Source organism: Gavia stellata, chromosome 18, assembly GCF_030936135.1.
Source record: "Gavia stellata isolate bGavSte3 chromosome 18, bGavSte3.hap2, whole genome shotgun sequence".
In the NCBI taxonomy this organism is placed as follows: domain Eukaryota; kingdom Metazoa; phylum Chordata; class Aves; order Gaviiformes; family Gaviidae; genus Gavia; species Gavia stellata.
In genome coordinates this window covers 15,051,311-15,078,002 of record NC_082611.1, presented here as the reverse complement: position 1 = coordinate 15,078,002, position 26,692 = coordinate 15,051,311, and the positions used below count along the sequence as shown (strand labels likewise).

At 37.4% G+C, this 26,692-nt stretch overlaps 1 protein-coding gene across 11 annotated transcripts in view; it reads left to right on the top strand.

Moving 5' to 3' along the window:
- Window positions 1-26,692, top strand: part of RBFOX1 (RNA binding fox-1 homolog 1) — a 1,305,306-nt gene that overhangs the window by 1,140,544 nt on the left and 138,070 nt on the right. For 10 of the 11 annotated variants that reach the window (XM_059826338.1, XM_059826340.1, XM_059826339.1 and 7 more), the window contains one exon: window positions 22,902-23,144. In XM_059826338.1, the coding sequence (XP_059682321.1) occupies window positions 22,902-23,144 (243 nt within the window). Of the gene's footprint in view, window positions 1-18,904; window positions 18,938-22,901; window positions 23,145-26,692 lie in introns of those variants that run through there. The other variant, XM_059826343.1, reaches the window with a different exon arrangement.

Here is a 26,692-nt window from a genome sequence, read left to right as displayed (position 1 = left end):
GATCTGTTATTAAATTGACAGAATGTCAGTGGCAGAAATCAGCTATAACTTGTTCTGCATGTCATCAGCTGGAAAAATCACATGCAAATTTTTAACATTGATCAAAATTCCATTTCTCGTTGATTTTTGCTGTGCTAGGCCTAGGACAGAATAAGAAGTAGTTCTTGGGCGTAGTTTGGTACGCAACAGAAATTGCAGTGCTTGAAGCCAGTTTTTACCTCATGAGTAGTTTATGCATTCATTTCTCCCTTAGAAATAATGTTTACCTAAGTTAGTGAAACCTGGGTGAGGTCTTTTTCCATTTAAAAGAGATTTCCCACATACCTGTTTTTGATTGTCATATCCTTCAGTGTGCTTGTCCAAATCCTACCCACATGCCGCTATGTAAATGAGGCACTCCCACATAGTGAATGTTCTGCACAGAAATCATGAAACGCCTAAGCAGCCTTTTTTTCCTTTTAACAAATGGAATCCTAAAAAATATTCTGAAGAGAGTACAATTCGGCCCACCAGCTGAGGATAATGCAGGGCACCTTTGAAGTATATTGTTATGTAAGCTCATAGGAAGAAATGAAGCAAAAATGGCAAACTTTTGCTGCAGCTTTAGAAAGTTGCAGGCTGCTTGAGATGGAAAATAAACTTGTTTAATTCACTTAAGCTACTCATTATATTTAAGTCAATAATAAACTGTCACAGACTTAGCTGGCAAACCTCTACATCCTTGACTGAAGAAAACTGCCATGATAAGATCAGGGTAAGACTCATTTGTTCTTAATAGTTTTCCAAAGCATCAGCTACAGTTACACCGTTGGAGATGATGCCTTTAACAGTGGTTGTAAAACTGACGTGTTGATTGTTCTTTGATTTGTAGTTTAATACAGTTTTAATTTGCTTTGCCAGATCAGAAAAGCGAGCTCTGCTATGTTGGCCAATCCCAGAAATAATCAGTGTAGCTCTTTCACACCTTCATTACTACCTGCACGGTGTATTCTTTTGCTGTCTTCTGACAAAAACTTTTGTCAGTTGATCCTGTGCATTTGTGAATGTTTTTTGTGTTCTGTTTCAAGAGCAGCTTTGTTTCAGAGGAGGCTCCAGGAGCTCCTATATGCATGTTCATGACGAGAGCACTGTTTACAGGGGAGTTCATAATCTTTGGGGGTTTGAGGTGGTAGATGAATGTGAAAATCTACATGCATCCCAAATTGTTATTTTATATAAAAATTTTACATTTAAAACCCAAAACCTAAATCAGTGCTATGAACAAAATCTTACATCGTAGCTCCAACAAACATTTTTAAAACCTTCCTTGTTCTGTCACAATTTGAACTAAAGCAGTCACATTAGAAGATGGTTTCTTTTATTTATGTGTTGTATTCTTATATTTTGCTCTTATTAGTCAAAATGAAACAAAAATGACTGAGAGTTTGCCGTTTGATTCTTCATAGTTCAGTGATTGGTTTCCGTATGTTGAAATAAGTAACTATTTAAAGCCATCTGCTTCCTTTGGAATGAAAAGTAATAGTATTTTCATTAGTGTTAAGCATTTAATTGATACTTAAATTTAGCCTAAATATTTTTTTTATCTTTTACTAGTTCAGAAACTATTAATAGTTCTATGTTTTAGACATTATTCAAATAACAATATATGTTCTATTTAAAAAACTGTAAGTCTTTTTTATTGTTAATACTTGAGGTATTATTTGCATTAGGTAATCACCTAACTCAGACATTAAAAATAAGTGTCATACACAAAATTGAATAAGAAAGCCTCACCCTAACTAGCTGAGTGGGATGTCAGCAATGTATAGGCCTTATTCAGGTCTTCTGTAGAAAGGTAAATTTATCTAATAAATGCGCTGACTGGAAAAGAAACTTATATTTCCATTTTAACATGGCTAAAAATTAGGAAAACAGTTACTTGATCACTTGAATCACAAGTTCTGTCTGTTCCTCACTTTTGCTTATGACATTGCAATCTCAGACTAAGTTTTGGACGTTACTGATATCATCAGCTTGTTCCTGGGAAAGCCATAAAATCCTGAGTCAGGTCACTTGGCAGTCAAATGGAAGAGAAAACTGCTTTTCAGCTATATTGTATTGCTTTAAATTGCAAATGCATTTGTATTTGCTTCAGGTTTTTTTTTTTTGGTTTTGTTTTGTTTTTAATCCTGCTGTTGCACTCTCTGTGTTAGAACCTAAGATTTATATTTCTTTGACTGTTTAATGTTTTCTTTCATCGCCTTCATGAATAGTAATGACTAGCTTATGTATATCCGGGGAAGTAAGGCAAAAGCCCTTGAGTGTGCCAAGTCTGAAAAAATTTAAATTAGTGTATCAATTGTTAGAAGAAGAGGAATTAAGACCCTTGTCAGCTAACCATAAGCCAAGAATCTTTTAAATTCTAACAATGGCTTGGTAGATACAGCTAAATCTAGCTTTACTTACGAAAGACAATGGCAGGCGTGTGGTTCAAAGTAAAAGGTTTCAGCTTAATGAAAGCTGTTTAACAATGTTATTCTAGATCCACAGAAAGTCAAATCTTTATTCCAAGGTATAGATAATCTCTGTTGGGGAAATCCCAAATTTTTAATGAACATTTTTCTTTTCCTCATTTCTAATTAGCTTCAGCACTTAGATTCCAGAATGCTAGCCTTCAATACTGAGATTTCTAATGGTAATAAAGCACTTGAGGTGGTATTTAATTAAAGTAGAGTGGTGATAGGCAAGACCTGAGCAGGGCTGAAATGCTAATCCTTTTGCATTGCTCAGTGTCCCCTTGTGATTGTGATTGATGAGTTGATTTCTTTTTACAACTTCATTTGCATCATGCGGTAATACCCACAGGCAGAGGTGCTGTGTATTTCTAGATGAGAGCTCACCATTAGTACAAGCTAATGTGTTAAATGGGGTAGAGGTAGGGTGAAGAGCTCTCTTAGCTCTTAAGCAAGCTATTAAATAACTGGTTTATGGTGGGTGATGTGACTCCCCATGTAAATGCTAGTGCTTGTGATATCTTTATCTGCTTTTACCTTGGAAATACACATTCCCCCACCCACTGTCTGTCCTACCCTTTCCCTCTTCTATTTATCTCAGTTATTGTGTTAAAATGATTGTGCCAGGTAGTGACTGCTATGAAGAAAGGCTATAGAGCTTTCTTTGATTCTTAGAAGCAAAATAAATTGGTCAGGACTGTCTTAAAAAACAGATACTTTCCTTATTACTAGAATTCTTGTTACAGAAATTCTGACTCCAACTTGAAACTTCTGTAATGGTAGAGCTGTTTCTTGTTTGGAATGAAGAGGTTCGTAGTAAGACTCTCCAAGCCTCTTATGTTGTCAGTCTGCTTGTATAGAAGGATATAGAGTCATCACCACTTTGCCCCTCAAAATTAGCTTTCCTGTCAACAGTTCTGACGTGCTCACATCTGAATAGATCTCCATGTCAGTGTGTAATATAAGCATGTCCAACAGTGAATTTCTACTTGGATTAGTGTAGTCATGTTAATATAGCATATTTGCTCTGGCAACAGAAGAAGCCAACAGTATCCTGGGCTGTATAAACAGGAACATAGCCAGTAAATTGAGGGAAGTGATTATTTCCCTTTACCTGGTACTTGTTAAATAGAATCATAGAAACATCATAGAATGGTTTGGGTTGGAAGGGACCTTAAAGGTCATCTAGTTCCAAACAGCCCCTGCCACGGGCAGGGACACCTTCCACCAGACTAGGTTGCTCAAAGCCCCGTCCACCCTGGCCTTGAACAATTCCAGGGTTGGGGCATCCACAGCTTCTCTGGCCAACCTGTTCCAGTGCCTCACCACCTTCGTGGTGAAGAAGAATTTCCTCCTTGTATCTCATCTAAATCTACCCTCTTTCAGTTTCAAGCCATTACCCCTTGTCCTATCACTACGTGCCCTTGTAAAAAGGCCCTCTCCAGCTTTCTTGTGGGCCCCCTTCAGGTACTGGAAGGCTGCTAGTAGGTCTCTCCAGAGCCTTCTCTTCTCCAGGCTGAAGAACTGCAACTTCTCTCAGCCTGTCTTCATAGGAGAGGTGCTCCAGCCCTCTGATCATCTTCGTGGCCCTCCTCTGGACTCGCTCCAACAGGTCCATGCCCTTCTTATGTTGGGTGCCCCAGAGCTGGATGCAGTACTCCAGGTGGGGTCCCATGAGAGGGGAGTAGAGGGGGAGCATCGCCTCCCTTGACATGCTGGTCACGCTTCTTTTGATGTGGCCCCTGATACGGTTGGCTTTCTGGGCTGCAAGCCCACATTACTGGGTCACGTTGAGCTTCTCATCAACCAACACCCCCAAGGCTGCTCTCAATCCATCCTCCACCCAGCCTGTATTTGTGCTTGGGATTGCCCCAACCAGTGTGCAGGACCTTGCACTTGGCCTTGTTGAACTTCACGGGCACAGGCCCACTTCTCAAGGCTGTCAAGGTCCCTAAATTGCATCTAAGATATTTGGACCAGTTTGGGGCCCTCCAATACAAGAAAGATGTTGATCAACTGAAGTAGGTTCAGCAGAGGGCCCCCAACATGTTCATGTGCTGGAGCACGTGCCATGCGGTAAGAGAATGAGGGAAATGTACATGTTCAGCCTGAAGAAAAGAAGGCTCCAGTATGACCTAATGGCAACCTTCCAATGCCTACCAGGAGGTTATGAAGAAGGTGGAGCTAGTCTCTTCATAGAGGTGCACGGTGGGAGGATAAGAGGCAACACACATAAATTGGAACAAGAGAGGTTCCAACTAGATATGAGGAAAAACTTTTCCCGTGAGGATAGTTTAGCATTGGAATAGGTTGCCTGGAGAGTTTGCACAGTCTCCATCTTTGGCAGTTTTCAAAAAAATGCCTGAATCCAGCCCTGAGCCCCTGGGTCTGATTGCATAACTAACCCAGCTTTGAGCAGGAGGTTGGGCTAGAGACCATAGCATGAAGAGTGTAGTTAAATACTCTTAACTTCCATAGCCAGATACATTTTTATCATTCATAGCTGATACATGCTGTCTAAAACACAATTTAAAACTAATTTCCTACCATTTAAATTGGATAATCCAATGTAGTGCAGACGTGAAAATCTTGAAAACGTTGTCTGTACCCTCTAGGCTGTCCCACCTATTGGCTCACTGTCACTTCAGGGATAGAATTGGTCTAGCTGCCACTTTCTACTTACCATTTGTCTCCTGTCTCTTTCGTGAATAGAAGGTTCTGGCAGCCTTTTTAGTATTATTTAACCTAAACAGAAGGGAAGAAATATTTTAAATCTATGTAAAATAACAAACAATCTTATGTGTGCACTTATATAACCTAAAAGGTTACCATCCCTTCTGTTGAGATTTTAGGCAAATTTCCATTTTCCAGTCACTGCTAATGTCTCAGGTCAAGTATTTATTCTTTTGCACTCTTTCTCCTCACGTGAGTGAATGTGTGTTTTTAAACTAGCAAGGGTATTTGTTTTTCTGAGTTAAGAAGCGTAGACTTTTTCCACATCTAGTTTTCTCAGCTCACATTTGAAAATAAAGTGGCAAAATGAATGGCTCTTGCAAAAAGAATAGTTATTGCATATTTTTGTGATTACTGGTGAAGGGATATTCCTGAACCGTTGTTCCTTACCTTGCTTGTTTCTGCAGAAGCCCACTATTAAATGGAAGGAGTACCCAGACAGATCATTGCAGAGGCTCACAGTCCTCTGGTTGAGACATCAAAAATAGATTATGTGCCCAGGCTTCATCTGATTCAGTGGAGAACTGGGTTGCATATGCTGAACCATTTTTGGGGTCCAGAAAGCCAAACCAGCTGACAGTGCAGATGCATGTTAAGGAGCTCCCAAATTTCTTCTGAGCTTGCAGATGGTGACATGTTGGGCATTGTCCTTGCTGATCATCTGACTGCAAAGTGCAGTATATTAATAAAATTCAGTACACATCCCAAAATTTAATCTAACATAGTATCTCAGTAACTAGGTCAGACTTACTACTCTGTAACTATGCTTCTACTTCACTGTTCTTGTTCAATTCAGTAGCTTAGAGTTAAAAAGCTGTAACAATTTCTGCAAAGCAAAAGCACTGATATGTGAAACGGAAAAATAAGTTCAGCAGAGTATCTTCATGGAACATAGTTATCTTTTAAAAATGAAATGCAGCCTTTTGCAAAGAGTCTGTGCAAATTGCCCTATTACTTCCTAATACTTTCAATGGTTTGTCATATACAGCAACATGCAGAAAGTTTGGGTTATATCTGAACATAAAAAGTTTGGGTTCTACTGAACTTCTGATTCTGTTGTTCAGGGGAAAGGACTTCCTTGTTGGAGACCAAGCTCTGGGTGTCCATATTTATTGTGTTTATTTCTTGCAATCATCTAAAATTGCTCTTTCACTGAGAAAATGATGCAGTTTCTGCAGAGAACAGGCAGTTCTGTTTGTCAGAGATGAGACTGCACGATAAGGTTTCCTGGGAAGTAGAAGTTTCATACATGAAAAGAGATTAGTTCAAGATAATTATTTATGAATATTGGTATCTCTTCTGCTACTGGTTTTCAGAAATCTATTTTGATGACAGTTAACCGCTTTAACTGGATGGAGTAGACTGGAAGTACAAAATGGCAATATATATACTTGTGAATATTTTCACCCACTTTTGATTATTTTTATAGTTAAGGCAGATACTTTTTTTAGCTCCTGAAAGCATGTGTAAAAGCTAGTTTTCATATCAATTCTGTGGGGTTTTTTTTCTAGATTGCAGTTAACATGCAGCTGACTAATGGTACGTACCTGGCAAATGCAGTTGTAGAGGGGTTTGTTAGGGCTGTATTAATTATTCTTTTCTAATTCTGAAGTAATGTGTATTTCAAAACTCAGTGTTATTTGTAGATGAACCACAGGTGATTTCTAAATAAAGCTTGACTGAGATTATTCTCTGAAAAAAGGACAGAGATTATTTTAAAAACTTGCAGACAAATAAGAGAATTTGAGGACGTGCAAGTTACAGTATTAGTGCACAGTTGTTTGCATCAGAAAGTTGCATTGCTTAAGGGAAAGCTTACTTTTATTGAGATTCTGCAGAGACTGTTAGATGCTCTGCTTTTAGTTTTAAACTATGTGCCTTTTTGCTTTGTGTAATTCTGTTAAAATAAACCTCTTTTCCCCTAAGGCAATGGGAACCACCATTTTGCTGGGCTATGTGGGTCAATGTGGGGTTTGTAGTAGCTTGCTAATTTATTTATTTATAATGATTATTTTAAGTGAAATGGTGCAATGATGATGTTCTTTCAGATTCACAGAATGTAAGATGTTAGCCAACAAATTCTAGTAGCAAACTATACTTTTAAATTTCTGGTTTATGTATGTAAGAAAAATATATTAAATTGTTAAAGCCCAAGACACACAGAAATCAGGATTTAAGTTCAGGGTATCTTCACCCTTGCTCTCACTTTTCTCCATAGAGCAATAGAGACTTCTACAATGCATACTGCTTATATTGTTTGAATTAATGTCATATTCTCTGTTTAATTAGAAACATTTTATATCATAAGTTGCTTGCTTCTAAAGTGTGTGAGAGGTCTTGAGTTCAGGTTATTTAACTGGTGTTCAATCTGTGTTACTAAAATGAAGTTAAAATATTAATTTGAAAAATTTATTTTATAATCCTTATTAGCAAACAACATTTTCAGATCAATTTACTATGCTTCATAACGCCCCATTGGATTTGGCCCTTAGTTTGATACCGTGAACATATATATCTCTGTGTGTGTGTGTGACGCTAAAATTGAATTTGATGTGCATTGCCTTTCTTAATTGATGCTATTAGTCACTGCAGACCTCTTTATTGGAGGATTTGAATCTACGTTTTCAGCTTTTGTTAATTTAAATTAGCTCACTGCTTTGTTGGTTTTCGGTTTTGTTTTTTTTTCTTCTACTATTCTTTAGAACTGAAAGCAGTGGAAATATTAAGTTATATAATTTAGGAATCCATTTTAAACATTGAACCTTTTCATTACTACATGAAGTCAATTGACGAGCAGTGAACGCTTTGTGGTTATTTATACGAGGTGGTTAATATACTTACCACTTCATCAAGATGAAGAAATGGGAAGTGCCATAGTTGTGTCAAGTTCAAAAATATCTTATCGTCCTCCAAATCTTGGATCAATTGGCTACAATGGTACCTAGAGTAAATGGGCACAGGCAAAAACATTCTCTAAATTGTACTAGTCCTGTAGCCTCAGATTTCTGCTCAGAGTAGTTCACAATTAAGTAAGATATTTTGCATGAAAGTTAAGGTGTATATACGAAGGTCATCCATTGCTTTTCATGTTCATACTGGCATGTAGTTACCATGTTACTACGTCAATCAGATAGCATTTTGCATCTACTGTACTCTCAGTTGTTGCCATCAATATTAAATGGGAGATTCAGATTTTTGCAGGTAGGTGTAGAAAGAGGATGCAGAGGAAGTGATAAAGAAGGAGGATGTGAAGACAGCTGAGGGAGGCAGAGGGATGTTTAAAAGGTAGAGAAAATTAAATCAGGATCTGAATGAGAAGAGGGGAGAATTCACTAAAAGGCTTTGCAAAATAAACTCAGTACATTTGTAGAGGTAGACTTCTGCCCTTTAGGTCCCTCTTTTGGAGCCTAGATTCTAGTCATACAGTCTTCAATGTCTTCTGAGGTGGATTAAGTCTGCCAAAGTGCATGCTTGACATATGTGCCACTTAACAGTTTTGGTTACTTTCCCAGAATAAAATTCATGTTTCTACATTTTTGTTGTTGTATTTAGTCTCTGGCAACCGAAAACTGGTTTATTTCTGATGGATTAAATAGTGATCATTTTTCATTATTGTTCATGGTATGTAGAAAAAGCACATTTCAGTAAAAGTCTAGCAAGTTTCTGTGTTGCTGTCATTGCTCAAACACTTTTTCTGAAGCACAGTCCTTCACATGCCTGACAAAAATCAGTAGGCATTAGTGAGCTCATAAATTATTGTTCCTTTTTAAATGTGCTCTTAACTAGTAGAAAGCAGATGATGTTGCTTTACTCTCTAGAAAATTAGCAACACTCTCATTATACCTATTGCCGCTTCAAGGAAAATGTCTTTCCTTTTACATAGGCAGACTTCAGGACAACATAAGTAATTGACAAGACACATTATACTGTAACTATGAGTTCAGGCATACTGGGTGTGCGTTAAAAAGACAGCGGAATAGATTAGTTTGAGGGTATAATACATATCAAAATCGTTCTACACAGGTATCGGAATATTAAATAAAAGGAAAAGGCTTCAAAAAGTCTCATATAATCCCTTTTGGCATGAGTGTATGAGTAGGTATTCAGGTTTTTTCCTTTAAATATGCTGATATGATTAAATTTAACTTGACACAAGTGATGTACTATACCATGTGATTGTAATATTTAAAAGAAAAAACACTTTTTCTGATTGAATACCTACTAGCTATCAATTTCTGTGTAGCAATATCTAATCTGAATTTCTTGTGCAGCTAGAATGCTAACGCATTTGCTGTATTCTCTATCTCGCTAGGTGTGTACTCAGCAAATACTGAACTGTTTCCATATTTTTCGGTATCTTATTTAATCTAGTGTTCTAGTATAAAAGACAGCCGGTTCACTTCATGTGGATTAAAAGCAGTTTTCAGGCTATAACTCTCCTCTCCCAAAATAGTCTATGTAGACGCTTATTTTCACTAATTCTAGAGTTTGGATGCTGTGGCTGTTACACATGCTGCTGCACTGTGTAAACACAAATGCTGTTGGATGTGGTTGCTATAAATTAGCCGTATGCTTCTGGTAAATATGCCAAAGTTTTTCTCAATGCTGTTTCAGTTTTGGAAATACCTTTCCTTCCACCAGCCCTCTCTTCCTTACACACAGAGGCACAAGATAAAACTGTAAACTGAGAAAGATCATTTGTACCCAGTCCCACAATCTGTATTATTTTAAAATAATGTGTTGTTCAAAGCAATGATTTTTAAGCTTACCAGAGTTAAGGACCCATGGTATATGGCAGAGGCTAGCTTTATAGCAAGATTTGCCTTCATATGTGTATGTTCAGTCTTGTGAAGAAGGGCTAGTAAAAAAATTAAATCTCTAGAGAAGATGTGCAGGGAGAAGCAATATATATATTTCTGCAGATTTGAGAGCAGTTTTAGTCCCTGTCCTACAGATGGGGAAATTAAAGACAAATTGCCCATTCCTTCCATAATAACAGAAGCTTTTTTGAGATTTAACAAAGTAGAACTCCCCAATCAGTATAGTTAGTGAAAGTCTTTCCAGCACCATAGGAACCATTGAAGGATTTTGTTAATTTTCTTCATAACCACCGATTCATTGCAGCACTCTTAATAGATTTTTGTTTATTTTCAGCCACTTACGACATTCAGCAGTGTTTAGAAATATATTTTGCATTGTGCAGGCAAATCTTACCGCCATTTTTATCTCATCAGTGAGAAGAGCTTTACCTTTCTTCAGTATTGTATTAGCAGTATCTTCAGTATTAGCAAACTAAGGTTTGCTAATGACACACATTGTTGGAGTGAACAGTTACTTGTTAATACTCTATAACAGCATCTTAACAGAAATATTAACTGAAGTACACAAATGATCTCAGTGATAAAGAAGCACAGCAAAGTGTAGCTGAGGCAGGAAGTCAATCTGTCTGTTCCTCGTGCCCAATGATATTTTGATAGTCATTTTAATTTTAGAAGTAAATATCATCGGAGATCATGTTCCATCATTTCATTTCAGTGCCAAAAAATGAATGCTGCTTTAACTGGTATTAAAGAAGATGGCATTGCTGTGTTAGTGGATCATTGCAGCTCAGGTCATCTGTGTTCCACCATAAATAACAAAATGATGAAGATTTTTAAATTAAACAGAGATGGGAAATGAGCATTGTCTGAAAGCAATGGTAAAATAGTTAATTTCTAGATTCTTTGTATTTTATTTTTTCTCAAAAATTTAAAGAACAGAAACAGCAGAATGGTGAATTTGTTACCTATAAAACTATATTCAGCTCTGTTGAAATAACTTCACTTCAGTCGAAAGTTTATGGGCATGAAGATCACAATTCTTGTCTCTTGGAACTGATAAGTATGATTTGTGGTTATGCTGAATTCATAAATATCCTGACAAATTTGTTCAAAATATTGAGTTTGGACATATAAAACCAAAAATTCTGCCTGATGAAAAGTTACAGGTAAAATGCAGAATATATGCAATTTCTACATACGTTTGGCCATTATTCCGTGGGAGCTCCATGAACAATACACAGATGAGTTTGGGTTTGGGGTTTTTTTTGGTGGGGGGGTGGGGAAATAATAGAATTTCATTTGCAATTTAGAAGATTTATAGTCTATGAACAATCGCTTCTAAGGGGAAATAACAAGGTGCTTTCTATTTAATATAGATTACATTTCTGTGTTTTAAGAGCTTTATTATATACAAACTAAATCTGAAAGGGGTTCAGTGAATGTGCAGTGAACTTCATTCCCTCAAACTGTTATTCCATGATGCCCATGGTGCAGAACTTTGAAGTTTTCTGTATTGAACTACATCAGGATTCTGATTCTCCAGTCCTCAGGTTTATCAAGGTGTCCCTGGATTGAAGCTCCATAGTTTAGTGTTATCTGCAAATTTGCTGAGGATGTACTCTTTGTCATTCTCCAAGTTGCTGAACAATGTGAGACCCAGCATTTGACCCTAAGGTATTCAACTCACTACTGGTCATGAGCCAGACATTACACCATTGATCTGGGAGCCTGACAGTCCAGCCAATTTTCAACCTATCTGACAGTCCAGTCCTTCCTTCCTCAACTCTCAACCAGGAATGCTATGGATGACAGCATTAAAAGCTTTATTGAAATCAAGGTAGATTGTATCTGGTGCTTTAACTTTGTCCATGTAGCTGGTTGGTTTTGGTTTTTGAACGCAACCAGGTTCATCAAGCACTATTTTCCCCTGAAAAATCCATGCTGACCATTTCAAATTACCTGTCTCCTTTGTGAGCTTGGAAATGGATACCGATAGGATGTGGTCCATGATCTTTCCAGGGCCTGAGATGAGGCTGAGTGGTCAGTAGTTCCTTGAATCATTCTCCTTGCCTTTTTAAAAGACAGGAGTAATGTTAGCTTTTTGAGTCATCTGGGATTTCCCCTATCAGTATAATTTTTCATAGTTTAATAGGCATTGGCCCACAATCACAGTGATCTACTCCTTCCACACCTTCTGTTAAATGCCTTAAGGCGTCAAACATGTAAATACATCCAGCTTCACTAAGTAGTCCCTAACCTGTTGCATCTGCATTGTTCATTGTCCCTCTCCTTCATTACCCATGCTGTCCATGATTTGGGTGCAATGATTTAGGATTAGACTTTACCTGAAACAAAAAAGACATGAAGTACTTCATTATATTATGATGACTTTTTCATCACAAGGCTGTCTCCTTGCTGTATCAACATTGTCCTTGAACTTTCTTTTGCAACAAGCAACCCTGGTATGTAGAATCCTTTCCTGTTGTTACCTAAAATCATTAACCAAGAAAACTCTCCAACCCAAATGATAGTTTAGAAAGCCGACATTAGTTTATTGCAGCGCTGGGGGCACAGGGGATTTCTCCTCCTAGCATGCACACCCGCTTGAAATCATGACAAGTATTTAAACAGTTTACAAAGTTAGTTACGCCTACTGGTCCCACCCCTTAACTAACTATTGGTTAGTACTTTTCTTACTTCATCTTAAAGATACAGTTCTCTTTTAATTCATTATGCACACCCAGAGAATAGGGGACTTATTTGGATTTGGGGGCTTTTTCTAGCTAGGAGGTGTGGTTTTCACATTATAATGAGGCAGGTCAGCCTTAGGGCACTATTTTGGCACTCTATTCTATTTTCCTAGAATTCATCCTTCTGTTAATCCTTATTGTTAGTTAGTGGAGACAGTTTTTATCTTTAATATGTCTAAATACCAGGTGCGTTTGTTACAAAGATCTTCTTTACATTCTTTCCATTCTTTTCACTTATTTTTTGTCCTTGTGTTTTGGGATGTTCTATAACACCTATAACATGTTTTATTTCAGTGGAGTCAAGTAATGATCCTCCCATTTGTGATACTGAAACCAGGACCTGTTTCAGATATAATGGATGGGCTGCGGTTTTTGTGGTACTGCCTTAGAAAATGATTCAGCATGAGGGATTATGAAGAGAAACGTCCCCTTTCTTTTCTGAGGCTAAATCACAGCTCATCAGTGAAACATTGTGTCCCTGGTTAAAAGAGGTCATTCAAAGTGTGCAGTTCAAAGAGATGGTGTGCCAGTTTGCACTCAAGTAACTGCTGCTACCCTTCAGTCTTCTTGTGTAACATTGCTCTGTCCCTGTAGCCTCGTTTTACTACAATCTGCATACCTAGGGCAAGCTGCATTTTGATGCAGTAACTTCAGTGGTGCTTTTGTGAAGCAGACAAAAGCCTGCTAGGTGGAACACTGAAAACACTGTGCCTGTTTACAGTTCTGTTTTCCTGCTTCTCTCTGTGTAATACTTGTGACACACATCACTCATTCTGCCTAGTATTCTTTTTAATATAAAATCATTTGTTTGTGCATGAAAAATAACTGCTTAGGTACACATGAAACTCTGGTATGGTTTCTCCAGAACTAATGGCCTTCAAACATGTTGTCTCTTCACGTGACTGTAGGTTCACCACTTTCTATGACTAACAAAACTGGTAAATACATCGCTATGTTTTGTGGTATGTCCGTTAGGAAACCAACTGAAAAAGTAGTTCGTTTAATATACTCTGGACGAGGCAGCATCTGTAAATTGGGAATAACTTTGTGTAACTATTAACCTCAGCTAGATTAAATTGCCTGATTTAGACACTTTTAAGAAACACAGCTTTATCTAATCCCAATCTCCTGAGAAATTAATTTAGGTTTTTTGGAGTAAATTGTAATTGAGATGTGAAGTCTACTTACAACAAATCTTAAATGAATTATTTTAGCTATGTTGCAAGAATTTCTCAGATTTCTAGAAATTATCTAACTGTTGAAAATGATACACCTGCAGCTGAATTTGATTGCTGTTCAGTTCCCCTCAGCAGATTCTAATCTTTTGCAGTGTTCAATCCTTGACGAATAAGGTGGCATTTGGAGAAGCTTTTTGACTCAAATTCTGGAAATACTTATGCTTGTGTTTAAGTTACAAGGTGGGAATAGTCTCAGTGGAGTCTAGAAGAAAGGCTTACAAAGCGTGATGCAGGGTTGTGTCAAGACCAGACATAGTCTTGCTACAGAAGCATGGTTTGTCACCTGGGCTAGTACATCTGGCTTCTTAGAAGCACTAACACATCCTAGCAAAATAGTCTTGCCAACACATCTCTGCTGCTTCCAATGCTTGAGCTATGAATAATATTTTTGTCTGTAGTTATAAAAGAAGGCCCAATGGTTCTTGCTTTGCAGACCTGCAGGCTACATGGTTGCAGTGAATGTTTCTTTCCTCTCAGGCACATCATCAGTTGTGGTAGATCTTTTTTAGCTACATTGTAAGAACAGATTGATGTTTTTACAGTTTCCTGTAAAGGCTTGTAATTTACCACTTGGTCTATGTTGCCTTCATTCTTGCAAACTGAAGACTTAAGATTATTAAGAAATGGTTTCTCAGGACAAAATCTTTTATGTCAATATAGCATAATATATGTCTGCTGCTTTGTCCTCTTTCTCCAACTCCCATTGACTGTTTCTTCAGTGCATTAACCTCTCACTTGTCACAGTTGCTTGTGAACTGATTTGGGAACTGATCCAGCTTTACAAATCCCATATCTTTAATCAGTATTGCAGTAAAAAAGTGATGGGCTTTTTCAACCACTTTCTTAGATACTGAAAAATAAGAAAATGGACATATTAGCTTTACTACAATTCAGCTTTAGGAGATGGCAGTGATTTTCAATAAATTAATAAATGAAATAGAATAAAATTTAATTTCAGTAGAAAAAATTGCAGATAAAATTAGAAAGCTTACATGCCTGTAGTAGTTATTGTTTTAGAAGTGATGCAGAAGGTAGAGAAAAATACTCCTTTCTATGGAGGTGTAGTTGTCAAGGCAGTGTGCCTCTACATGTGATGAAAATGGTGACATTTGGCAGAAAATTAAGACATGTCATAGTTCACAACATTAATTTTTGCATTGATTGTGAAACTATTCTTGTCTTGCATGCAGTATAGTGATTGCTACCTTCATACTGCTCTGGCTGTGGATTAAACAAATGTGAATATATTTTCCTAACAAAGCATTCCAAATCCATCTCAAAGGATTAAGATATTATTTCTTGAGGAGAGAAAGCAGAGTAGAAGTTGTAGCTAATCTCTTCCTTGATAGTAAATCCTTTATGAGGAAAGTCATCAAATAGGTTAAAAGTATAAAATCCATTTTGAAGCTATTCTGCTACTGTTGAAACGACATGGAATCCTAGAAAATAATTTAGGTTGGAAGGGAACTTCAGAGGCCATCTAATCCCAACATCCTTTTTAAATCAGGGGTAACTACACAGATCAGGTTGCCCAGGGGCTTGTCCAGTTGAGTTTTGAAAGTCCCCAAGATGCCACAACCTCTCTGAGCAGCGTGTTCCTGTGCTTAACTTCTCTCATATTCATTATTTCATTCTTTATAGCCAACCAGAATTCAGCTTTCTGGAACTTTTGACTGTTGCTTCTTGTTCTTTCACTCTGTACATCTGAGAAAGGTCTGGTTCTGTCTCTATAACCGTCCATGAAGTTGGAGAAGATGCAATTAAGTTGTCTGTTAGCCCTCTCTTCTGCAGACTATGCTAAACCAGCTCCCTCAGCCTCTCGTCATGTGTCATGTGCTCTAGCCCTCCAGCTGTCTTAGCAACCCACCACTGACTGGACTCTCCAGTTTGCAAATGGATCTCCTGTTTTGGGGGACTCCAGACTGGACACAGTGTTCCAGATGCTGTCTCACAAGTGCTGTGCAGGGAGGATGATCTCTTTCTTCCACCTGCTGACTATCCTTTTGCTAATGCAGCCCACTATGCAGTTAGCCTTTATTGCCTCGAAGGAAGAGTGCTGATTTGTACTTAACTTGCTGTTCAACAGGACTGTCATAGATTCCTCTCTGCAGAGCTCACAAGTCAGTCCACAGCCTGTACCAGGGTGTTATTCTGTCCCAAGAGCAGGACTTTGATCGGGTTCTTGTCAGCCCATTCCTCTAGTTTCTCAAGACCCCTATAACTGCTCCCTCTATTTGCTGTCATGTGTGAACTTGCATTCTGACACTTCATACAAGTCTTTTATGAAGCTGTTCAACAGTTTTGGACCTGGTCTTGATGCCCAAGGTGTCGTACTCATAGCTGACCGACAGTTAGACTTCTAGATGTTGACTCCTACTGTCTTTAAAGGCCAGCACTCCAGGCAGCTCTTTATGCACCTTTTATGTTGACAATCCAATCCTTCCTTCTTTCTTTTTTTTTTTTTTTTTTCTATTTGGGTATAAGGATGCTGCATCATCTTCTTCAGTATGCTCCAGTAAAGGTGTAAAATAAGATTAGGTGTACTTTCCTATATTGAATTGTGGGAAAGGACAAGCTCCTTTTATACCTTTCTTTTGAAATGTTTTAAGAATCAGTTCTCATTGTGAAAATGAATTGTAGATACATCTGCTGAATACTCCAGATTCTCTTGCTATATGGGTCTTCAGACAATTTTGGAGACTCATGTTTTCAAAATGTGATGTAAAAATCTTTCCATGTATTCAAAAAATGAAAATATTGGTTGATGGAAGAGAAGTTTGAGCTGCAGTTGAAAAGACCTGTATAAAATACCTAAGAGTCAGAGTGGGAGAAAGTGAGGGACAGGCAGGAAACTCAAAAAAAAAAAAAAAAAAAAAAAAAAGAAGGAAAGATTTAGGTGGTAATGTGGAAGCAAAACAAATCAGTGTGACAGAGTCATGTCCATTTGGGCCATTGGAAGTAGCAGGAGAAAGAATTGTTATGTAGGACAAGGAAGGCTAGTGTAATAAATCACAGCATCATAGAAGTGGTAGAAAGTTTCAGCAGTGACAACTGGAAAGAATGAAGGTGTCAGAGGGAATGCTTTCTTCATATGTATCTATACATCCATAATACTTTGTGGTCTTGAATGCAGGCAGGAATTCAGACTAGGACTTAGGTTTTGGTAAGTTGATTGCATTCTGTTAAATTTAAGTAAATGCATATAACCTTCCTACTTTGCAGGGTGTTGTGATGTTTCATTTGTTAGTCTGTTCCATACGTCAGGGACTGACACAAAATGAATATTTCGTTTTCAAACGTATATGTAGCAGTAGCAAGAGCATGGACTTTTACTGGAATACAGTATGTTATATGTGAAGAGGACCAAAAGTAATTGTTTCTCTGTAACGGGAGTAAAGAGATGGTACTTTCTTGCTAAGATAGGAAAGAAATTCTGTTTTTCTTACTTACTATTGCCTTTTTCCCCTATGCTCTCTGAAAAAAAAAGAAAAAGATTTTGCATTATCTTTCTTACTTTTGAGGATACCTTTCTTTTGGAATGGGATTGTTTTTTAAATGAAATCTGAATTTGGCTCTGTACTGAACCTTCCAAAGAAGAGAGGTGGTTGGAGAATTCATTTTGTATGATTGCAGTAGCAAATGATCTGAGTCAAGTGGCCTGGTCAGATAATTAAGCTACAACAGAGAAAGCTCGCGAAGTCAGTCAGTTGTGATTATCGGTCCAGTGTGGTTGGATGTCTGATTCCTTCTGAAAAATTTGAAGCGGCTGCTTTTATTATCATTAATTGGGGAGTGCCAGCAACAAATCTGGACTGCCACTTTAAAGAAATCCAAAATATTTCAGCTGGAATATAAGTTTAATGATGAACTGATGGCTGTTTATCTGCTATTCTGCCCACCCCTTAGAATACAAACATTTGTAAGAATAATTTCCAAGCTCCATGTCTGCCCTGTTTCTGAATTCTTGTGTCTGTAGGCAGTCGGTGGCAGAGTGGCAATAAACGTGTATTCTTTGGGGCTGTCTGTATATTCTTAGGGTGGTTTTTTTATTATATGATTTAATTAAATGTTTAATAATTTTAAAACTACCTCCATCTAGGGAAGTTCCTTTAATAGCGAAGCATTAAGTTGCTTAAAGTGTCTCACAGAACTAAACCTTCGAAGCATTTCTGAAATATTTCCCCTGCTAAGCAAGAGGGATGTCATGAAATGAAACAAAAAAAGAAACAATATTTCATTTGTATGGAAGGATAAAGTACATTTAATCTAAAACAGGCTACCCCAATATTGATGGTTTACTTGTGGAGTTCAGCAATTTTAAAATAGAAATCTTATTGGTATTAACTCTACCACATGTAGGACGAATTAATCACGTAGAAATGCACGCATGTTCCTGTACATCGTAGCTATCGAAAAACCAAAGCACTGGAAGTTTCGGGGGTTTTGTAACTTTGAATACAGCCGTCTTAATTTTAAAACAAAAATGTTCAGCTTCTGGCAACTTACATGGTAGCATTTCTAATGTTTTTTAAACAGCTATTAATGTAGTCAAGCTGTGTTTTTTCTTCTTCTGTGTGTAATCATCTGCTCAGTGGTGCACTCTATAACTAGTAGCAGGAGACAGAGGAGTGGCCTGCTGTGATTGATGGGGCGAGGCCCAGCAAACTGAAAGAGTCCCATCTGGATTAGGTTTTGGGAGCAGTCAGATGTTGAGAGGGAGGTCAGTAAGCCTTGCATTAGCTCCCCCTCCTTCAACACCCCTATCATCCACACTCACGCACACATTACATTGCTCACACGCCCTCATCCATAATTGATGCTTGCTTTGGGCAGATGCTGTATGGCCTGGGACTAGAGCAGCTGCTAAATTTATGGAGAATAAAGGGAGCAGGATGGTACAGCAGGTATTTTCACTTTTATTTTCACTTGAACCTCTTGATTTTAGTCAAGCCAGGGCATTTCTTATAACCAGCTGCACCACTGCGTGCAAGACTTCTGATACATGTTTTCTTGTTTAAGTCTGAAGGAGGGTAAACTACGGCAGTGATTATGTGTCTCTGCTGTGCTTGATATATCTAGCTGAGCCGTTCTTATAACCAGCAGGTTTACAGAGTAATGTTGCATTTTTCTTCTTTGTTTCTGTGCCCTAAGGATATGATGCAGTTTGGCTCATTTAACTACAGTATGAGAGGCTTTCTCTAAATGTGAAATATCTCTTGCCAAAGAAACAAAGCGCACCAAACAGAAAATAGAGTAAAACAAACAATAAACTGTTAGATAGACTTTAAAATGCAGGCAAGCAGAAGGGTTTTCATTGAATACATTTTTACGCTGCAAAAGTGTTTTTAAAAAGGAACACTGCATAAGTAATGTTTTCTGTGCTCTGTCTTTTGTGTACAAACATAACAAGCTTGCTTTATTATGTTTTGACACTTTTCATGCATTTCTTAATTATGAAATCCTTTCAGAGCAGAAGATGCTGAAAAGCCATGTTGAGATCTGAGATACTAGCAGCGTTTTAAATTCTAAGCTTTTCTTCAAATGGAGTAATATATATGGAATAGGAGCAACTTCACTTACCTGCATCATCGGAATGCTTTCTTTTTTTGTTCTTCAGAGTTCAACATTTAACCAGAAAGCAATAAATTTGATTTTATACACTGCCACGTAAAGCATATTTTTCAGCTGAAATGTGGTTTTCATTAAAACTCAGGCCAGAACATTTAGCAGAGCCTGACTGTCTGCCATCCTTTGTTCTTCTTTCTGTTGCCAACAACTACTTTATTAAAAACCAGGCACAAAGTGAGCATTAAGGGGTCATTTAATCTTAAAGATACTTGGAACGGAGTCTGAAGGGACAACTTCTGTTTAGCCTCTCGTGCCTAGGTTGTATTAAGCGATGTCTGTGTACTGTCAGCTGCAGTTTTGAGATTACTCTAATACCTGAGTTCATAGGCTAATTTAGGATCAATATTGCCTGTGCTTTTAGGACCATTTCATATTTTCAACTTAATGGATTAGATCTATTATTTCCCTTATTCATTTTAGTTCACTGTATTTTAAAGAGCACAAGAAAGGGATATTTTAGGTGATTACATTTAAAGAATTTCTGGTTCTTTAAAATCTATTCATATGTATCTGACTTTCGTGTAGTCTGGGGTTTCCATCAACCACGTGTATATACAAATGTGTGTTAACTGACACTGCATTGTTCTTGATATAAATTCATATTCTAAACAATAAGCTGTTGGCTTGATACCCACATAAGTAGTAAAGAACATGTTTATATGTACATACTACATTGTAATACTGTGTCTGTTGAATTAATTGTGAATCATAAATTCACACTAATTTTAAAGGCTAGGAAAGGCTACAGTAGGCATTGATTTTCAGAAAACAAACCTCTGACCCTTTGTTGTTTACTTACTAATGGGGTCTCGGTTCTAAATAAGTGATACAGACTGCAGCTTAACAGGTCATCTAATGAAAGAGGTGGAAGAGTCTCAGCAATGTCAAGGTGCTGGAATTGCCGGTGCAGTGCAGTTTGCCATTTTATGATAAATCTACAAAGTGAATTGTTTGGAGTTTCTGGTAAAAATAATATAAAAGTTCAACCCTCTTAATTAAGTATTAGCTGTAATTACCACTAAGTGTGACTGCTTTGAATATTGATTAGGGTCTCATGGAACTGCTGTCAATGTTAATGAGAAACAGTGGGGGTCTCAGCAACATCTGGTTTAGGACTCAAGGTAGTATAAAAACCTTTAGATCAAATGCACCTGGACATTAGCCCTTGGTCCCTTTGTTGCCATTATTGTTCTTTTTTAACAGCTGCTGACTCTAATGCCATGTTTAGCATCTGACATGACGGAATAGCTTAAGGACAGGCAGTAACCAGCTACTGTGTTTCAAAGCCAGCACAGTGAAACTGCTTATATAGGCAGAAGTTGGATTTGCTGTTGTTCATTCTTACCACTTGCTGAAGTCCTTCCTGAAACAGTTGATTAAAAAATTTATGGTCCCCTGCCTCCCCCACAAATCTTAAAAATACTTCTTTAACATTTATTAAATGTCTCTGGTGTAATCCAGTCATTGCTGGTTTTTACTTCATCTGGATTTTTTTTTTTAAATAGTGAAAATATTAGGTAAAAGAAACAAGAAAGGGACCTTGCTGTTTTAATATAAGAGGGTATAAGTATACATTTACAAGAGTAAATGTATACTCCACTGAAATTTAAACAGGGCAAGTTTCAGTGCAGCAATAACCTTGGAATGATTGTAGATATATGCAAATGAAACTTGCTGACTTAACCCTGTGAAGTAGGTAAATGTCACTGTTTTCATTTTAAAGATGGTTGAATGAAGCAATGTAAACTGTTTGCTCAATGCCATATACTAAAATAGTAGCAAAGATGGGATTAAAATTAGGGGGGGGTTGATTGCTGATATAAAGTTTTAATTTTTTAGGATACACTGAATGCCTTTTACAAAGGAAAATTACATTTTCCCTTCTAAGCCTGCCATGTACCAAGCTTATTCCTGTACTGTGATTTTGCAAATTCTGAAAAGCTCTTGAGTTTAGGACCAGTTCAGCTCAGAGAACTGATGTCTGAATTAGTTGAAATTGGCTGGAAATGTCCCTAAGTATGAAGTGCAAAAGAATGTCTTTTATTCATCCAGCCTCTTTTGAACTTAGGAAATCAAGGACTGATGAGTACAAATAAGCAAAATCCCTACAGTAGTCCTGTGCAGGTACTTGTACATGCTTTGGTGGAAAAATGACAGAGTATTTAAAAAACTATTTAAAATTTCACTCAAATATTAATTTTTAAATTACTTGATATTTAGAGGGATAATTTTATCTTGTAAATCAGCTCATCTGAGTTTGGGATAGTCCCTGTATTAATGGCCTCTAGTGCTGTGTCATCTGCAGCGTCATGTTTTGGACATCTTTTACATAGGTTCTGAAAGATTGTTCTGTACATTTCCTCCCCTAGAATTATTACTCTTTGGTATGAGCAGAGCATTTTGTCAGAAGTCTCTGATAAATTAACATGCTCGACTATCCTTTATTATATCAAACATAAAGATGAATCTATCTTTAATTGTATAGGCTTATTGTAATATGGAAATGAAATACCATTGTCTTCAAATTTAAAACTTTTAAAGTTCTTAAATCTATTTCTTTTGACAGCCTACAACACAGAATATTTGTTCTATGTTAACTTAAGATTTTGGACTGATTCATTTTTAGATTCAAATGTTTAATATTTTGATTGGATTTCATTAATTTTTTTGCATTTGTGCCTGCAGTTTCTCACTGCAGTGTACCTCAAAGTATTTCTGAATATCTCATAGAGCATTATTTCATGTAAATATTTTCAGTAAACAGTTATGTTAACAGTATGCACCCAAATCCTGCTCTGTGGGTAGGTTGCATATATTGCATTCTGTAAATGGTAAGTCAGAATGGATCACAGACCATGGGCTAACCTTATCAGAGCTCTGTATTGGCAGTTGTGCTCAGTAGCCTTTGGAATAAAACCGAGCTCTGTCCCTCTTCATGGTCTGAGTTGAGGCATTAGTTCAGGTAGACTTCACTGACCTTTCCCAGTTAGAGAATAGTCTACAATTATCCAGAGAAGAGCAGATTTGTTTGTCTAATTATAATAAGATTTAATAGGGTTAGCAAAATAGATTTAATTTAGATAAGAAATTTTCTCCTCAAGAAACAAACATTGTGCCCTTTTCAGGCCAGCAACCTTAGCAGAATACTATCATCACTTTCTGTGTCACGTGTGCAGGATCATCGCTTATTTTGTCTCACTCCACATTTCTTTTTCCTTTTTTCTCCTTTGATTGTTACAGGGTAATCAGGAAGCTACAGCACCTCCTGACACAATGGCACAGCCTTATGCCTCAGCCCAGTTTGCTCCACCTCAGAATGGAATCCCTGCAGAATACACAGCCCCACATCCTCATCCAGCTCCAGACTACACAGGCCAAACCACTGTTCCAGAGCACACGTTAAACATGTACCCTCCTGCTCAGACACACTCTGAACAGAGTGCAGCTGACACAAATGCACAAACTGTCTCCGGCACAGCCACAGTAAGTCAAGGTTTCAGCTATTTCTAAAGCAGTATGTTTCAAGTTACACGTGTGTGTATTGATAACGTTTATTCTTACGTTACACTTCATAGTTTTGCACTTCCTTTGTGTTAGGATCGTGTTAGGATCCTAACACAAAGTGTGTTAGGATTGCTCACCATTTCAAGGTTGAAGGTCTGTCAAAGTTTATCGTTGAACTTGGAGAATATAATTTTGCTGCTTTTGGAGCCTTTTAGTAAGTGTGGGAGCTTTGTAGAATCTGTAGTCTCCTTTTCTATGAATTCTATAATAAAGTTTGACTAAGTCAAATATGGAAAAACATTGCAGAAGAGTGTTTGTTAGCATTCATTTGGGAAAAAACCAAAACCCCAAACCAAGCCAGACTAACTTTGTTATTTTTAATGACCTCTGTATTTTTGATACTTCTGAGTAGTTTTTCATGAAAGTGTTCATTGAATGATACTGTATTGAAATGACTTGTGGAACTGTGTGAATGAGTATTGTGAAGAGCACGTCTGTAATACTGTATTTTCTAAAGAGCTTGTTTGTGCAGCCGTTACCAAAGTTGCGCATGGATCTGTGCTCAACAGAGCAGAAATTAGACTTTCCTTCTCTTTGATTTATAGATGAAGTTCTGAAGTGTCGTGAATTATTCAAGAGACTCATTGGATGGCCCTACCTTGTAATTTAAGTCACAGGTTTCATACATTGATAGTTTAGTGCTTTTGTCTTAATTCTAGTTTGGGACCCAATATATCCAGTGCCAACAGCTGGTAGATTTCTGAGCCATCAACCACCTGTGTTACATGTGTAGGATCGAGCACAGAACAGGCAGCACACTGCAATTTGAGCATGTGCTTGAAGCATCTCTGCTAGCTGTCCTCATCCTTGCCACAACCATGCTCCATACCTCATCTTTCCTTCCCTTTCTCCCCTGGCATATATCCAACCTGAAAAGTTTCATGCATTAGGGCAAGAGGAAAGGGAAAGCATGTTCCCTTAAATGAGTTGTTCTGAAGATTTATGTTTATTGCCATGTCACTAATTTCTTTATATGGGTATGAACAAGAAAGAAAAGCAATAGCAGTAGCACAAAAGGATATTCCTTGCTATTATCGTGGACATGTCCTTGTGAATTAATTACACAGGTTTGTGGTTTATACAGTAAAATGTTTCAGTCCTTTTGGTTTTGACTTGGTAACTTTTTATTGCTCTGATTGGCCCTTTACTCTAGTAGTGTGAGAAAGTTTAAGTTGAAGAGCATCCTATTTACCTATATCTCATAGAATTCTTTGCAGCTCCACAGCATCCTCTCTTATTCGTCTCTTTGCTAAGTTAACTTGCTGGTTCTTTCCAGCTTTTTAAAGTTTCTTCCATAATAATTTTTTATCATTGTCAAACTCTTGTCATATACCACTGTCACTGGTTTAGAGCAGGAACCCTAAGCTGAATAGATACTCCAGAAGGGATTGGATATTGACTAAAAATATTGTCTTTCCTACTGTCCCTATCTCTTTCTTTTTGTATTCTATTTTGCTTGCTCTTTTGACCACTGCTGCACACTGACCAGTCCACTGTGATGCCCAGCTCAGCCTTTCCGTATTTTGAAACTGTTGGTCTGTTTGCCGTTCAGTTCTGAAGTAAAAGACTGTCAGTGCTAAAATCAATGGTAAAACACCTGTCGATGCGAGTGAGACAGGAGCTCATCCCTCATCATTTATTGCTTTCAATTTATTGTGTTTCCTCACCCCTTTTTGATTTTTCAGTTTGAAGAAGTGTTAGTCTCTTTATCAGACAAGTCAGGTATGCGTTTTTCCAACATCCTCCGTGGGAAAGGCTGATGAAAAGAAATAATTTGGATTGTCTGCAATGCCCTTATCTTCAAGTGCCCTATTCAATCCCAGCTCTAGCAAATCCAATGATTTCCTTGAAAGTTTCCTGCTTCTGATATACTAATGGACTTTATTGTTATTTGGTTTTGTATCCTTTGCTATCTGCTCTTCTTTATTTCCTTTTTGCCTTCCTAATATCCAACTTATATTTTACCTGTCATACACTCTCTCCCTTCTGGTTCCACTTGGAGTAAATTTCCATTCTCTGAAGAATAATACTTCAATTCCACTAACCTTTTGTATTTGGGGAATATAGTACAGTTATTTGCTCTTTTTATTATGGATCCTTTTCTTGCCTTCCTGTTTCCTTTCTTATGGAGGAATGCGCATAACTTTCTGAAGTAGCTCCCATGCTGTTTATAAAGAATTAGATTTCCTTGCTTTTAACTTTAGGGAATTTTTGAGAAAGTTTTGTTTTGTTTAATTTTGTTTTTGAAAAAGATATTTTTTCTAAATTGCAATGTTATATTGAAAGTTGTGGATACTATCCCTCCCTGGAGAACAATGCCTTGAAAATACGTTTTCAAAAAGTGTGTCTATGCATCCATATTGTTCAAAGTAGCCTTGACATTTAGCATATTACTCACCAATTAGTTTTACAAATTTAGTCAAATATTGTTTGCACAATTTAATTATGGGTACCTAGATCTAAAATCTGTTACTGCTGTGTCTCAGTGGCATTGCACTTAACACGCTGTAGAGACATTATAAATAGGTATATGCAGATGGATCCCAGGCAGATTCGACGTGGGCTTTGTAATATTATGAGGGTCCAGCTGTGTACGTCTCTCTGTAGGTTTAATAATACATGTTTTTATTACAAAATAGAACTTCAATAGCACTGTGTCAACATTGTAACTCCATGTGGTCTCTATTGTTGAAGGAAAAAAACGATGTTTTTTTCCAGTTCCTGCTAGCTTTCTGAATAGTTAGTTTCCAGTCTTAAAAGAATTTTAAGTGGAATTGATGTGGGGACATAGTGGCATTTGTTTGGTAGGTTCCAATGTTTTTACACAGTTTCCTTATATGCATTTAAAAGAAGAAGAATTGATTGATCAGTCATTCACAAAACAATATTGTTGCAATTAATGTAGATTAGACAAGCTATTGGAGGCAAGACCAATTTTTGAATTTTCTAACTGACATGCATACTTATATACATGTGAAGCTGGACATACCACTAAAAATGGATCTTAAAATTTTGAAATATGAAGCTAAGAAACTGCAGGGCAATTACCTAATTTGTAGAACTACTACCAGAAATTACTTAACCTCATCCATGAAGGACTTAATCCATGCTGAGGCTGGACACATACCCTGGCTTTCTCTGTGTGTCCCAGTTTCTTCTTTTTCATCTGAAAGAATCATACACTGAAGCTAGAGCTCACATTGGGTCTAGTGCAACCTAAACCCCAATAAAGATAAAAAGGTTTCATGCAACTTCTCTGGAATCCTTTACTGCTACACAAAGTGTGATCCTGGCCCAGCTGGAACCTCTGTCAGTACCCCCATTTGCTGCAAATTAAACAAGATTCCAATCATCAGTTTTATTACAGGTTTGCAATTTTGTGCACAGTACAGCGCTATTAATAAAGTCTGAAGACTGAGTAGAATCTATAGGCTCTAGTAAAGGTTTCCTGTGTTGCCTTTGGTCGT